The sequence below is a fragment of the Phyllobates terribilis genome, unplaced genomic scaffold (assembly GCF_046119375.1).
Source record: "Phyllobates terribilis strain yellow unplaced genomic scaffold, ASM4611937v1 Scaffold_3__8_contigs__length_932513732, whole genome shotgun sequence".
Lineage (NCBI taxonomy): Eukaryota > Metazoa > Chordata > Amphibia > Anura > Dendrobatidae > Phyllobates > Phyllobates terribilis.
The window spans coordinates 240140186-240156121 of record NW_027362763.1 but is presented as its reverse complement, the minus strand read 5'-3'; the positions used below and the strand labels follow the sequence as shown (position 1 = coordinate 240156121).

Sequence of the window (15936 nt, the reverse complement as noted above, 5' to 3'; positions counted from 1 at the left end):
CAAAGTTTGAAATTGCAAAATTTTCAAAATTTTCGCCAAATTTCCAATTTTTTCACAAATAAACGCAAGTGATATCGAAGAAATTTTACCACTATCATGAAGTACAATAGGTCACGAAAAAACAGTCTCAGAATCAGGGGGATCCGTTGAAGCATTCCAGAGTAATTACCTCATAAAGTGACAGTGGTCAGAATTGAAAAAATTGGCCCGGTCACGAAGGCAAAAACAGGCTCTGGCGCGAAGTGGTTAAATAGAGCTTTCAAACCTGATAAGTATGGTGTACTTACTTTGAAAATCATTGTCAGTTTGGCTGTAATCCTGATATTTAGGCACCGGCCACACTATCAGTATTTGGTCAGTATTTTTCCTCAGGAGTGGGAGACAGGTGCACAAATTCTGCATTTATCACCCACTCCTGGTTTTTGTCTTCCACTCCTGAGAAAAAATACTGACCGAATACTGATAGTGGGGTCGTGGCCTTAAAAGAGGCTGTCTGGGACTTTTATACTGAAGGCCTATCCTTAGGATAGATCATCAATATCTGATCGGTGTGCAGCTAAGACCATCCAGCCAGTGAGAATAGAGATTATACAGCCATTGTGGAATGGAGGCTCATAGCAAGTACACCAACCTCATCAGGTCTGAACAGTCTATTTAATAAAGTGAAATCTGGTGGAAAATGGCTATAAAGCCATCATATGTAATCAGCTCTGTGGTAGTTATATGTGGAAGCAGAAAACAAAATAAACCAAAACTGTTATAATAAAAGTTCTCTCAGTGGCATTTTGTCGCTACACTGCTTGTAGAAGCACTATTTGTTGGTACACCGCTTGTTGATGCACTATTTGTTGGTGCACCGCCTGTTGATGCACTATTTGTCGCTGCACTATTTCTTGCTGCACTGCTTGTCACCGCACTATTTGTCGCTGTACTATTTCTTGCTTCACTATTTGTCACCGCACCGCTTGTCAATGCAGTATTTGTGGCTGCACTATTTGTCGCAGCATTGCTTGTCGCCGCACTATTTGTTGCTCCACCGCTAGTTGCTGCACTATTTGTTGCTGCACTGCTTGCCGCCGCACTATTTGTTGCTGCACCATTTGTTGCTGCACTGCTTGTCGCTGCACTATTTGTTGCTGCACCATTTGTTGCTGCACCGCTTGTCGCTGCACTATTTGTTGCTGCACTGCTTGTCGCCGCACTATTTGTTGCTCCACCGCTTGACGCTGCACTATTTGTTGCTCCACCGCTTGACGCTGCACTATTTGTTGCTGCACTGCTTGTTGCTGCACTATTTGTTGCTCCACCGCTTGTTGCTGCACTATTTGCTGCTGCACCGCTTGTCGCTGCACTATTTGTTGCTGCACTGCTTGTCGCCGCACTATTTGTTGCTCCACCGCTTGTTGCTGCACTATTTGTTGCTGCACTATTTGTTGCTCCACCGCTTGACGCTGCACTATTTGTTGCTCCACCGCTTGTCGCCGCACCATTTGTCGCTGCACTATTTGTCGCTGCAATGCTTGTCACCGCACTATTTGTCGCTGCAATGCTTGTCACCGCACTATTTGTTGCGGCACTGCTTGTCGCCGCACTATTTGTTGCTCCACCGCTTGTTGCTGCACTATTTGTTGCTCCACCGCTTGTTGCTGCACTATTTGTTGCTCCACCGCTTGACGCTGCACTATTTGTTGCTCCACCACTTGACGCTGCACTATTTGTTGCTCCACCGCTTGCTGCTGCACTATTTGTTGCTGCACTATTTGTTGCTCCACCGCTTGACGCTGCACTATTTGTTGCTCCACCGCTTGTCGCCGCACCATTTGTCGCTGCACTATTTGTCGCTGCAATGCTTGTCACCGCACTATTTGTCGCTGCAATGCTTGTCACCGCACTATTTGTTGCGGCACTGCTTGTCGCCGCACTATTTGTTGCTCCACCGCTTGTTGCTGCACTATTTGTTGCTCCACCGCTTCTTGCTGCACTATTTGTCGCTGCAATGCTTGTCACCGCACTATTTGTCGCTGCAATGCTTGTCACCGCACTATTTGTTGCGGCATTGCTTGTCGCCGCACTATTTGTTGCTCCACCGCTTGTTGCTGCACTATTTGTTGCTCCACCGCTTGTTGCTGCACTATTTGTTGCTCCACCGCTTGACGCTGCACTATTTGTTGCTCCACCACTTGACGCTGCACTATTTGTTGCTCCACCGCTTGCTGCTGCACTATTTGTTGCTGCACTATTTGTTGCTCCACCGCTTGACGCTGCACTATTTGTTGCTCCACAGCTTGTCGCTGCACCATTTGTCGCTGCAATGCTTGTCACCGCACTATTTGTCGCTGCAATGCTTGTCACCGCACTATTTGTCGCTGCAATGCTTGTCACCGCACTATTTGTCGCTGCAATGCTTGTCACCGCACTATTTGTTGCGGCACTGCTTGTCGCCGCACTATTTGTTGCTCCACCGCTTGTTGCTGCACTATTTGTTGCTCCACTGCTTGACGCTGCACTATTTGTTGCTCCACCGCTTGTTGCTGCACTATTTGTTGCTGCACTATTTGTTGCTCCACCGCTTGACGCTGCACTATTTGTTGCTCCACCGCTTGTCGCTGCACTATTTGTCGCTGCACCACTTGACGCCGCACCACTTGTCGCTGCACTATTTGTCGCAGCAATGCTTGTCACCGCACTATTTGTCGCTGCAATGCTTGTCACCGCACTATTTGTTGCGGCACTGCTTGTCGCCGCACTATTTGTTGCTCCACCGCTTGTTGCTGCACTATTTGTTGCTCCACCGCTTGACACTGCACTATTTGTTGCTCCACCGCTTGACGCTGCACTATTTGTTGCTCCATAGCTTGTTGCTGCACTATTTGTTGCTCCACCGCTTGACGCTGCACTATTTGTTGCTCCACCACTTGTCGCTGCACTATTTGTCGCTGCACCATTTGTCGCTGCACTATTTGTTGCTCCACCGCTTGACGCTGCACTATTTGTTGCTCCACTGCTTGACGCTGCACTATTTGTTGCTCCACCGCTTGTCGCTGCACTATTTGTCGCTGCACCACTTGACGCCGCACCATTTGTCGCTGCACTATTTGTCGCAGCAATGCTTGTCACCGCACTATTTGTCGCTGCAATGCTTGTCACCGCACTATTTGTTGCTGCACTGCTTGACGCTGCACTATTTGTTGCTCCACCGCTTGTTGCTGCACTATTTGTTGCTGCACTATTTGTTGCTCCACCGCTTGTTGCTGCACTATTTGTCGCTGCACTATTTGTTGCTGCAATGCTTGTCGCCACGCTATTTGTTGCTGCACTGCTTGTTGCTGCACTATTTGTTGCTGCACTATTTGTTGCTCCACCGCTTGTTGCTGCACTATTTGTCGCTGCACTATTTGTTGCTGCACTGCTTGTGGCCACGCTATTTGTCGCTGCAATGCTTGTCACCGCACTATTTGTTGCTGCACTGCTTGTCACCGCACTATTTGTTGCTGCACTGCTTGTCGCCACGCTATTTGATGCTGCACTTCTTGTCGCCGCACCATTTGTCGCTGCACCCGCTTGACGCTGCACCATTTGTCGCTGCACTATTTGTTGCTGCACTGCTTGTCGCCACGCTATTTGATGCTGCACTTCTTGACGCCGCACCATTTGTCGCTGCAGCCCGCGCTCTGTCCGCACTGATCCCGAGGCGTCGTTACCTCCATCAAGAGAGCTGCAGAGAGGGGGCGTGGCCTCTAAAGTAGGAGGCGTGACTCCCAGCGTGACAGCGCTGACAGCCAATAGGCGAGCACCCTGCAGCAGGCATGTAAGCATCTGTATCTCCATGTTGTGCTGGAGCATAGCAGTCTGTGAGCGCCGTGCTCGGAGGAGTCAGAGGCTGCTGGATTACGCAGGAGAACCGAGCCGTTATACAAAGCTGGCGGGCTGCGAGCCTCCCCCCTCCGTGAACTGATGGCGTCCTCTGGCGCCTTATGCAGCAGGCACTGGGCGATGCCATGTAACAGTGTTGCAGGGGTCTAAGGAGAACTTTGCGCTGCTCCTGCATCATCCGGCCGGAAGGTGATTAGTGGGATTTCCTTCCAGAAGGAGCAGATTGTGCGTCATAATCGCCGCATGCAGTCACCACAGATCGTGATCGGCCGCGCACTGCCGAGGACGAGCGATGGAGCGGCCGCCCCTGACCTGCTGCTCAACTGCCCAAACTTTCCTGCTGGCCTCGCGTGCTGCAGCCGGAGGGGATCCGTGAGCAACAGTTCTCCCAGATAATCGTCTGCAGCGCCCCCTCCCCCGCGGCAGGATGAAAGTGTTCCGCAGGAAGGCGCTGATCCTGTGCCTGGGCTACATCCTGCTGCTGGTCCTCACCATGCTCAACCTGATGGACAAGTGGCACAAGGAGCCGCAGCAGTGCAATGACCAGGTGCGCTTCACCCCCTACCAGACCCGCTCCGACATCCGCTACCTGTACCGGCCGTCCCCGCCGCGCAAGAGGCAGCTGGTCTATGTGTTCACCACCTGGAGGTCCGGCTCCTCCTTCTTCGGGGAACTCTTCAACCAGAACCCGGAGGTGTTCTTCCTGTACGAGCCCGTGTGGCACGTGTGGCAGAAGCTGTACCCCGGGGATGCCATGTCTCTGCAGGGGGCTGCCCGGGACCTCCTCAGCGCCCTCTACAGGTGCGACCTGTCTGCCCTGCAGCTGTACAACACTGCGGGGGCCAAGAACATCAGCACCTTGGGCATCTTTGGGGCCTCCACTAACAAGGTCATCTGCTCCTCCCCGATCTGTTCGGCCTACAGGAAGGATGTGGTGGGGTTAGTGGATGATAAAGTCTGCAAGAAATGCCCCCCTCAAAGCCTGAGCATGCTGGAGGAAGAGTGCCACAAATACAACACCATAGTCATTAAAGGGGTAAGGATTTTTGACATCAACGTGCTGGCCCCATTGATGGTAGACCCTTCCTTGGACTTGAAGGTCATTCATTTAGTTAGGGACCCCCGGGCAGTAGCTAACTCCAGAATAAAGTCCAGACATGGATTGATTCGAGAGAGTCTTCAGGTGGTTCGTAGCAGAGACCCCAGGATTCGTCGGGTTCCCTTCATAGACCCTGGACACAAACTCAACAAGAAGGATGGTTCTGACTATCATGCCATAGGTGCCATGGAGGTAATATGTAGCAGCATGGGCAAGACCTTAAGGACAGCGCTCAACCCCCCAAGCTGGCTCAAGGGTAACTACATGGTAGTTCGATATGAGGATCTTGTTATGGATCCCATTAAGACCCTAAGGCAGGTTTATGGATTTGTTAACCTGTCTGTAAGCCCTGAGATCGAGAAGTTCTCACTAAACATGACTAGTGGCTCGGGCTACTCATCTAAACCATTTGTGGTATCTGCTCGCAATGCCACCCAAGCCGTCAGTGCTTGGAGGACATTACTTACCTTCTTGCAGATAAAGCAGGTGGAAGAGTATTGCCAGGTCCCAATGGACCTTTTGGGTTACCAGACTATTAGCAATCAACAAGAAGTCAAAGACTTTAGTAAGTCCTTGCTTAGGAAGCCCATGTTATGAGGACAATCTATAGGGTTGATTGACATGTTGCCTGCAGAAACCATACCCAACAACTACTGTACCAAAAGTCTGTTACTGTACATTACTGTATTTCCTTCTGGTAAATTATGGGTTCTTTCCTACAATGTATCTTCTGGGGTACTGTAAGTTTTTGCTTGCATCCTATTTAACGTGTCCTCAGGACCCCCTGACATTGTAAGTATACAGTCAATCACTGACTGCCTGAATACCATCATATAAGAGGATCCTGAGGACCATGTGTGGAGTACTCTGCTGTATGTTGCCCATAAAATATTGATCCTGAGGTCGATTATCTTGTGGCAGCTGACATACTGCCCTTTAGTCTGTACCATGTTATTGATACTGTTTATGCTGCTGACTCCCATCCTTGTTTTATAGTTTGCAGGTGTCTTTACCTTCAGCAAACAAAAAAATAATTAGATTTCTGTATTGTTTCCAAACATGAGTGGAAACAGATGAGCACCACACATTGCATGAAGCTGCAATGACCTGCAGACCTGTGGATCTATCCCACTGGGAGAACTGGTAAATGTTACTGTAAATAAAAGTCAATAAGTTATGATGGTTTTTGGAAAGCAGAGACTTGTGTGATGTATTATTTACATGTTTGGTTCTTTGTCTTGCGAGCGTTTCCCTACTGATGTCTGTGGGTTTTCATCACCACCTGAATTCTGGTTTGTTACCTTTTTATTACTACTCCAAAGAACAGTAAATGTAGTCATGTAGGAATAATTGCTTTCTCGGAGCTTGCAGACTGATGTTGATGCAATGAACTGTTAGATCAAGCGAAGCCGACCTTAATTTTTATATGTTCATGTTACGAAAACAACATAACCATGGCGTGTATCATTTGAGGTTCAGTGCCCAGTCTGCATGGCATTATTTTCTGTATCTACATGCCATGGAAAATGCCGTTGTGACAGATTGAGAGCAGCAGATTACGTAAACTCGCACTGTTACCTTCTATGCCTCCTGCTCACATGTGCCGAGATGGTTAAAGGCGCAGATTTTTACCAAAATGACAATCACGGTTTGTTCTCTGAGGCATTGGGATATATGATCAGATGTATGTGCTTTGTCATTGTTCACACTATGACTTGTGTTTGGCACATTCAGGGTTATGTTATCTTGCTGGTCTTTTATCGATCCCGCGTGTACAACGTCAGTTACATTGTTCTGATTTGTTTTCTTTATTGGTAATCCTGTGCAGAATAGATCAGTCTGCGGGAAGCTTTACTGGTGCCCGACATGGATAATGGATTTACGTATGGATTTCTTTATTCAGTATCTTGTCAAAAACCTCTTTGCTCTGCTGCCCATAACTTGCCAGGATGTACCATGCTCCTTCTTTTATTTGACCCCCTTTGCCTACTCCTTTTCGTATACTTGAACATGTTATTGTAAATGGGATCCAGGCATGATTTCAGAGGTCTCCTGTTACTGTAAGGCCGTGTGCCCACCATCAGTTTTTGATGCTGTATAAAAAACGTAGGGTCTCATAGTTCCAGCAGAGTGGACGGGATTTATAGTAATCTGCTCTCTCTGCTTCTTTTTCACTCTGCTTAAACTGACTTGCGGTGCGTGTTTCAAATCCGCAACATGTTAATTTTTCCCATAGACTTGCATTAGATGAGGAAAATCCAAAGAGGAAAAAATGCACATGGGTTTCTATGGCGGAAGTGCTTGTAATCCACACATGACTGTTTCAATAACATTTTGTCAAAGCCAAATACTAGGAAGCATCAAAAACAAAGCAGCTTTATTTATAACATGACATACCAAATAGAGACAAAAAACAGCATCAAATGCAATGAAAAAAATGCAAGTAACGTAATTTACTTAAAGGGGTTTTCCCACAAGCAAAGTATTATTAATTAACAAGAGGAAAGCTCAGCGCGCCTGTTGATCGTCCGAAAAAGCCGGGATTGCTTTAGCCGGTGTGTCCAGTAATTGAAAGAAGAACAAGATGTTCGGCACTTCATTCCGGTGGAGGTTATTATAACAATCTTTATTTTAATCCATTAAAACAGAGAAGTGAGGGTAACTTTAAACCTGACTTGTTTCTGGCGTACTCCGCGCCCTTAATCATATTGCGCAATGGCTGTGTTTGACCATACAGGAACATGGTCTGATCATACCACACCTCCTGATCATGGGAGGAAGCAAAAGAGTATACAGACATTACAGAATAGAATCGTGATCCCTTCTGTGAGTAAAACATTTCACTGCCTTTTTTAAGCAATGTTTTACCTCCCAGAATGATCTGCTATTCCATGATGTCCTGTCAGTATACTCTTTTGCTTCCTCCCCTGCCCAGGAGATGTGGTATGATCAGACCATGTTCCTGTACGGTCAGACACGGCCATTACACAGTACACAGCAGGGGCACATTTATAAGATCATCTCAGCACAGGAACATATATATTTTTTTTTTAACACATCCAATTGTGGAAATTATTATTCAAAGATCAATTGATTAAAATGAACTTTTATTCATGGGAAAATCCTTTTAAGGCTAAGTGCCCATGATGCAGAAATGCTGCATATTTTTTCCGCTTCTCCCTGGAAGGAAAAACGCATGCGGTTTTTACAAGCGTTTTTCCTGCCAGGTAGAAGTGTTTGTCAAGCGTTTTTACATGCATTTCTGCATGCGGGTTATCAAGCGCTTTTCTAAGCGATTTTAGCATCACTTGGAAAAGTGCTTGACAACTTGTTCACACTATATAAATCCATGCAACCGGCATGGATTTATATAGTGTGACCAAGTTAATAGTTAAAAAAAAGAAAAGAGTAAAAAATGTTAAATAAAAAAAATATACATTTACACTCACCTTCTGATGGCCCCCGGTCTTTTCTCCTGTGCGTCCGATCTATTGTACGGCATGCGGTAGTGTAAAAGGACCTTCCATGACGTCATTTAGTCATGTGACAGGTCACGCGACCGCCGACGTCAGCAGTCACTTGACTTGTCACATGACTAAATGACATCATGGAAGGTCCTTTTACACCATCACGAGCCATCGGGGAGCCAGGACGCATCGCTGAGGAGACCGGGGGCCATCAGAAGTTGAGTATAATGTATATTTTTTTTATTTTAAATTCTTTTTTTTTGCAGGTACTATGGTACCCGAGTCTGGAGGAGAGTCTCCTCCAGACCCGGATACCATCCGCACATTGAATCGCTTAATATCCGCATGTGCACATGTAGTCATGCGGATATTAAGCGATTCAATGCAAGTCAATGGCGACAAATATGCTGCGTGTCCGAAAAATTAATGGACATGCTAAGGATTTTTCCGCAATGATAATCCTCAGCGGAAATTTCCCCAGCATGTGCACAGCACATGTGGATTATCATTGGGGACCATGGGGCAACTATTACCAAGCGTTATTAAAGCGTTTTCGCTTAGGAAATTCCACGGCAAAAAACTCTTGAAAAACGCATAGTGGGCACGCAGCCTAATGGGTGCATAAAATCTGTAACATCAAAAATCCATTAAAAGTTCATCACGGGAATGTAGCATAAAGCTCCCCAGTCACTAATTTGGGAGATGCTGACCAGTTATTGTCCATCATAGTTATGATTACAGGTATATGGTTTAGTAGAAGGAGGTAAAAGTATCTCCTAGATCCTCCTGTGTTTGCCATCTATTAGATGTTAACACCCAGTTTGTAGGAATCCTTGTGTCCTCTGACTTGGATTATTATGTCCATTGGATTGTTGTAGGACCTACAATGGTCTGAACGTACTACAGCTCCTGGGAGGAAGCAAGAGAGTATCGACATTACAGTACAGGATCGCAGATTGTGAGGTAAAACACTTCACTGTCTTTTTAGGACTTTTTATGAATTCTTGTGTCCTTTGACTTGGAGTATTATATCCTTGAACATTGGCTTATTTGTGGATCCTGCTGAAATTGATGGGATCGATGCAAAGATATTTTACTTGGCACAGGTAGGCATGAAGTATTTTCGGCAAAAGATGTTATCACAGATTTCTTAAATTTATCAGGACATGATCATTGGTAAATTTAGACATTCAGTCGCCTGCAAGTCGCAGTATAAGGCCACGGCTCCACTATCAGTATTTGGTCAGTATTCGGTCAGTATTTTTTCTCAGGAGTGGGAGCCAAAACCAGGAGTGGGTGATAAATGCAGAATTGGTGACTTGTTTCTATTATACCTTTTCTCTGATTGTTCCTCACCTGGTTTTGTCTCCCACTCCTGAGAAAAAATACTGACCGAATACTGATAGCGGGCTGTGACCTAACTTGTAACATTGCTGCAATTTCATTGTTCTTCTGGGAAAAAGTCTTTCAACCTCAGAACACTCATGATAAGCTATGTGTTGTTGTGTGTTTTGTTGTTTTTTTAATGCGTTTTTGGTTTGATCAGGAATTTGTGCTTTTCGTGTTTTTTTGCAGAATAGAGCATGTCACTTTCAGTGTTTTTCACCCATTGGAAGTAATGGGTGATGAAAAACGCAGGTGTCAGGTTTTTCAGCATTTTTTGTGCCAAAACTAGAATGAAAAATGTTTTTTTTTTTTCACTGTACTTTATCTACATGCATTAAGAGACAAAAGGACAGTGCAAAAAACGCAGCAAGAAAACTCCTGATCAAACCTCTTGGCAAGAGATCAGGTTTTGCTGCAAAAAAAAAAACACTGAAAAAACTCAATGTGTGAACATAGCCATAGTCTGCCCACAATTTTTTCCATGGTAAGGAATTATTGAGGCGACTCGTAAGTCATAGTACTGTGCCCTGTTTACACTGTACATTTTCGTGTAGGCCGGAATCATATGTGGCTTTTTATCTGGCAGTTTTTGAGCCAGAGTCAGGAGTGGGGTCCAAAGCAATGTAAGGAATGACAAACTGCACCTTAGACTGCTTGTGATCTGGCCTGGTAGGTATGGATGTACGGTATATTCCACAGACAGTCTTGCCTAGTAATATAAAAATCTCTATATAAATATTTGCAGAACCAGGTGTGTGTGAGTGAGTGATGAAATGGATGTTTCTGAACCTTTTGTAGCCAATATCAATGGTCACTACAGTCCCTTTACAGCCTGACAGTGCTGCGTGCAGAGAGCGAGAGTATGTGTTCATCGGCCACGCAAACACATGGGGAATACATTGTTACATAGGAGTCTACTAATATTTGTTCTCTTTACCAGTTAGTTTATTAGGAGTTGACATGAGACAGATCTCTATGGTAATGTGAGAGCCGGGGAACAACCTCTTTATTGGAGCAGAGCAGGTTCCATGGTGCTCACAATGCTGTGACCATGTGAGTTGTGATGTGTGGGAACACAATTCATTAAACATATATGGACAAACGCAGCTTGTGGGTTTTTTTCTTACAGCATGTCCAACTATCCTGTCATCAGACTTCATAATAGAATTCATATGTTCTGTTTGTTTTTTCCTCTTTTAAATCTTAAATTGGGTTCTCAATCCTTATTTTAAGAAGCGTGAAGTCATTAAAATGTAACCATTAGGGAGGCAAATGATTAGGATCTGTTCCGACAAATGTATTTTTTGCGTGTAGGGAAAACGGACCTCATACAGACCCAATGTTAGCCTACGTGCTAGTGCACCTTGGTTATTTTACACATTGACTTCAGGTTCATGTGAAAGTTATCCCATCATGCTCCAATCTGGTCCAGTTTACAGATTTGTGCATGTATCTAGCAGGCAGCTCCTGCACCCGTCCACTATCGGATCGGTACATGGTTTCATGTTCGCAAACTGCAGACCGGACTAGACCAAGTTTTACAACAGCCGTCTGCACATCCCCCACCCCCCCCACCCCCCCCAAAAAAAACAGGGATTCTCAAGTCATTGCATATTGTTAGGCTGTACAGGTGCATCTCTCAAAATTAGAATATCATCTAAAAGTTAATTTATTTCAGTTCTTCAATTCAAAAAGTGAAACTCTCATATTATAGAGTCATTACAAACAGTGATCTATTTCAAGTGTTTATTTCTGTTAATGTTGATGATTATGGCTTACAGCCAATGAAAACACAACAGTCATTATCTCAGTAAATTAGAATACTTTATAACAGCTTGAAAAATGTTTTTAAAATCTGAAATGTTGGCCTACTGAAATGTATGTTCAGTAAATGCACTCAATACTTGGTCAGGGCTCCTTTTGCATCAATTACTGCATCAATGCAGCATGGCATGGAGGTGATCAGCCTGTGGCACTGCTGAGGTGTTATGGAAGCCCAGGTTGCTTTGATAGCAGCCTTCAGCTCATCTGCATTGTTGGGTCTGGTGTGTCTCATCTTCCTCTTGACAATACCCCATAGATTCTCTATGGAGTTAAGGTCAGTCAAGTTTGCTGGCCAATCAAGCACAGTGATACTGTTGTTTTTAAACCTGGTGTTGGTACCAGTCCAAACTGCCAAAAGTACTAAGTCCTGCTGGAGAATGAAATGTCCATCTCCCAAAAGCTTGTCGGCAGAGGGAAGCATGAAGTGCTCTAAACTTTCCTGTAGACGGCTCCGCTGACTTTGGCCTTGATAAAACACAGTGGACCTACACCAGCAGATGACATGGCTCCCCAAACCATCACTGATTGTGGAAACTTCACACTAGACCTCAAGCAGCTTGGATTGTGTGCCTCTCCACTCTTCCTCCAGACTCTGGGACCTTGATTTCCAAATGAAAATTGGAATTCTGGGACATTGTGGAGTGTGTCAATGACTGCCTTCTGGACATCTGTTAAGTCAGCAGTCTTCCCCATGATTGTGGAGCCTACTGAAACAGACTGAGGGACCTTGTTAAACGCTAGGGAAGCCTTTGCAGGTGTTTTTAATTATTTTAGTATACTGAGATAATGACTTGTGTTTTCATTGGCTGTAAGCCATAATCATCAACATTAACAGAAATAAACACTTGAAATAGATCACTGTTTGTAATGACTCATTATATAGAGTCTCACTTTTTGTATTGAAGAACTGAAATTACCTTATTTTTCGGACCATAAGACGCACTTTTTTCCCCAATATTTGGGAGGAAAATGGGAGGTGCGTCTTATGGTTCGAACGTTACCTGCTGTGGTGGTGAAGTTGGATCGCAGGGCCCTCCAGGAATGCGGCGGCGTCAGCGGCAGCAGAAGTGAGCGGCTGGGGCCGGCACCTGTGCCAGGGTTGGGGCCGGTGTCTGGCTGTGAGCAGCGTGCGGCCTGTGCAGGTTTCCGGTGTGCGCCACCATCTTCCTAGAGCTGTGATCTACAGGAAAATGGCCGCCGGCGCATGCGCTGACTGGTAGCTCCAGCGGCCATTTTCCTGTATATCACAACTCTAGGAAGATGGCCGCGCACACCGAAAACCTGCGCAGACCGCACTGCTTCGCCACTCGCAGCCCAGTACAGGCCCTCAGCCAGGCACAGGCTCCACAGCATCTGACCTCTTCTGCTGCAGCCGCCGACTTCCTGAGGGACCCTGCCTCCTGTGATCCTCGCTCCACTGCCCCCCAGGTAAGATACCGGACCTATTCAGACTATAAGATGGACCCCCATCTTATAAAAAATATTTTTCTTTTTTCCACCCCAAAATTTGGGGTGCGTCTTATAGTCTGAAAAATACGGTAACTTTTTGATAATCTAATTTTGTGAGATGCACCTGTATTTGATCGGTAGAGGATTGAACTCTGATCTTGCCCAGGAGGGTTATGCTATTCGGGGTATGGCTGCATTCCCTTCTGTCTTTGTGCAGTGGCCCAGGGCTACCTGTTATAGAACTGCAGCCCATACAGGTTATTAGGGCTAGTTTTGTTTCTGAGGACAGTTTAGGGCACTGCTGTCCATGAAAGTGTTAGAAAATATGCAGTGCCAGTGATTAATTTTCCAGTGATTAGACCCAAACAGATCATAAATGTTAAGGCATAGGATAGGAATACAACATCACTTTTCTGCATGGGAAAACCCTTTTAAAGCTTGTTCACACAGGTCTGATATGCAGCAGATTTTCCAGAGGGAATATCTGCAGTGTTTTATTCAGTACCGGTGTTGTGGATGAAGTTATATGAAGTCCGCAGAGTAAAGTGAGTTGAGCTATAGATTTGACAGCTTGTCAGTTTATTCTGCAAGAAGTGAAATCTGTGTTTGTTTCTGCGGCATAATCCATAGCAAAATCTACGCCATGTAGTTATCATCTGAAGAAATACTGGCTGCAGATGCATCTTGTACCTTAATGTTGATTAATCTGAGTATTTTCGCAATACAGTGCACTGTGCGACTGAGGCAGCCTAATGTGAATGTCCAACCAGATTGCATTTGGATCGAAAATACATTAGTGTGAGTGAGCTCTTACCGAGGTTGGTGTTCTGCTCCGGAGTTCCAGATCCCCTGCACAGATGGGTTACATCTCATTTTAACCTTTTTCTGGTGACTGGTCCCCTAAAGCTTCACCTGGGACTATCAGACTAGGACTATTAACGCAACAACAGCACAGGATGATTAACAGCCTGAGCCGGGGCAAGAAGAATTTCTTTAGACTCAGGGTTGAATCAGCTGCCAGGTAGAAAGCTAGCATGCTTCATCTTAAGAATATTACACTGAAAATAATAAGATCTAGTGATATCCTCATCCCAGTGCTACAGGTTCAATGTGGTGATGGTAAATGTAACCATACACAGAGAAGAAATACTGTCTGGTTTACCAATATACAATGCTGTTTGCACACATATACTGTTCAATTTTTTTATTGTAAGATGTGCTTGTTCACACTTTGCTTTTTTGTAGTGGGGAAAAAATGCAGCGTCTTACAATTCCAGCCAGGCAAGTGAGCTTTTTTTTTTCCACAGGGCCATTGACTTGAATTAGCACGTGTGATCTACAACATGGATCACAGTATGACGTGTTTTGTTTTTTTCCTTGCATATAATAATCATTCTGCAAAAAAAAAGTAAAAAAGCATAATCATTGTAATGGGTCAATGCTTTATCTGCAAGGATAATGAATATGGAAAAACTAATGTGTTAGAGAGCTCTTGTACAGATTACTGACTGTACAACATGAAGTGGCCGGATTCTAAATGAGTTATCATAATATTCTTATTATCAGCGTAACTATAGATTATTAATATTGCAAACCGTTAAAAGGTCCTGACTGATATTTTTTTTTGTCTGGTTACAAAACAAAGTTTGTAGTCTTAAGAAATCTGTCATAAATGAAGGTCTGTGAGCCTCGGCTAGAACTTTGCCATGAGCAAAATAAGTAAGATGACAACCTGTGACGTCCATACAGTATTGCTGTGCTGACAAGGCTCCATCCATTGTGCTGTCCTGTGTATATTTCTAATATCTTTACTTCATAGTCGCGTATCTCCTAAATGAATCTCTAGGTGTGAATACTCATCTAGGAACAGATGGTTCTGGACGTTAGTCTAACATTCTGCCATCCCAGTTTGTGAGTTGGACTTATCCTGGCCGTCTGGAGATACCTGACATGGTCGGATTCACCCGGCTGGATCGTTTCATCCATTGTTGACTGTAATTAGTGGAGTCTATTCTCCTGACCTTTAGATATTTCTAGGTGCCTTCAATTTCCTTGCGTAATACTACTGTAATAAATGATCACTATAATGTGCCTGGTTTCTGGTCCATGAAGTTTGCAGCTTGTAATGTAGCATCTTATAATGAATATTGTATGATAATATAACAATATATATAGTGAGTCAGAAATAACAGTAGGAAAGAACGCAGAGGCCAAGTCATGACTCGCATAGGAGTGGAAATTACTTCTTAAAGGCAATCAGTCCCCAGGCTTTTCCTACCCCATCTGAGGACAGAGACTCTTGATTCCAGCGATGTGTCACTTAGAGATGCTTGCTGCTGTTTTGATAAAAATCACTGTTATCTGCTGCAGATCTAGCAGTTCTCTGAATGCTCAGCTCTATATTACCCTGCCCCCACACCATTGATTGGTAGCTTCCTGCCTATGCACAGTGTACACAGAAAGCTGCCAATCAGTGGTGGGGGCGGGGTTATACAGAGCTCATGTGTAGGGAGGACTGACTACATGGCAGCAGGTTTACTAGTTTTTGCTGGAATCAAGGTCCCTGTTTCTAAACTATGTCCGTTTCAGATTAGGTGGCAAAAACCTGGTGACAAATTCCCTTTAATCAGCTATATTTACTGATAGTTTCTCCTCTACTTCCAATGGTGGGGTTTTGTTGTAATCTGTTTCCTATAATGCCCGGTGCCTGTAAGTGGGGTACAGCGCAGTATGGTAAAGCGATTGTCAAGGTCAGACAATGGGGTCTACTCATTGGCGGTGTCCAGGATTGCTGTTTAATTCAATTCATTTGCAGCTGTATAGACACAAAACATGGAA

The 15936-nt window shown here is 44.8% G+C and overlaps 1 protein-coding gene across 1 annotated transcript; it reads left to right on the top strand.

The window, feature by feature from the left end:
* Positions 1-3803: 3803 nt before the first annotated feature.
* On the top strand, positions 3804-6168 carry CHST2 (carbohydrate sulfotransferase 2). Its single transcript, XM_073674667.1, has one exon. The coding sequence runs from the start codon at positions 4301-4303 to the stop codon at positions 5567-5569; it is 1269 nt and encodes a 422-aa protein (XP_073530768.1). The 5' UTR covers positions 3804-4300; the 3' UTR covers positions 5570-6168.
* Positions 6169-15936: the final 9768 nt, after the last annotated feature.

Bases quoted from the DNA above. Each gene is read 5' to 3' on its own strand.
- CHST2 (XM_073674667.1), top strand. From the start codon at position 4,301: ATGAAAGTGTTCCGCAGGAAGGCGCTGATCCTGTGCCTGGGCTACATC.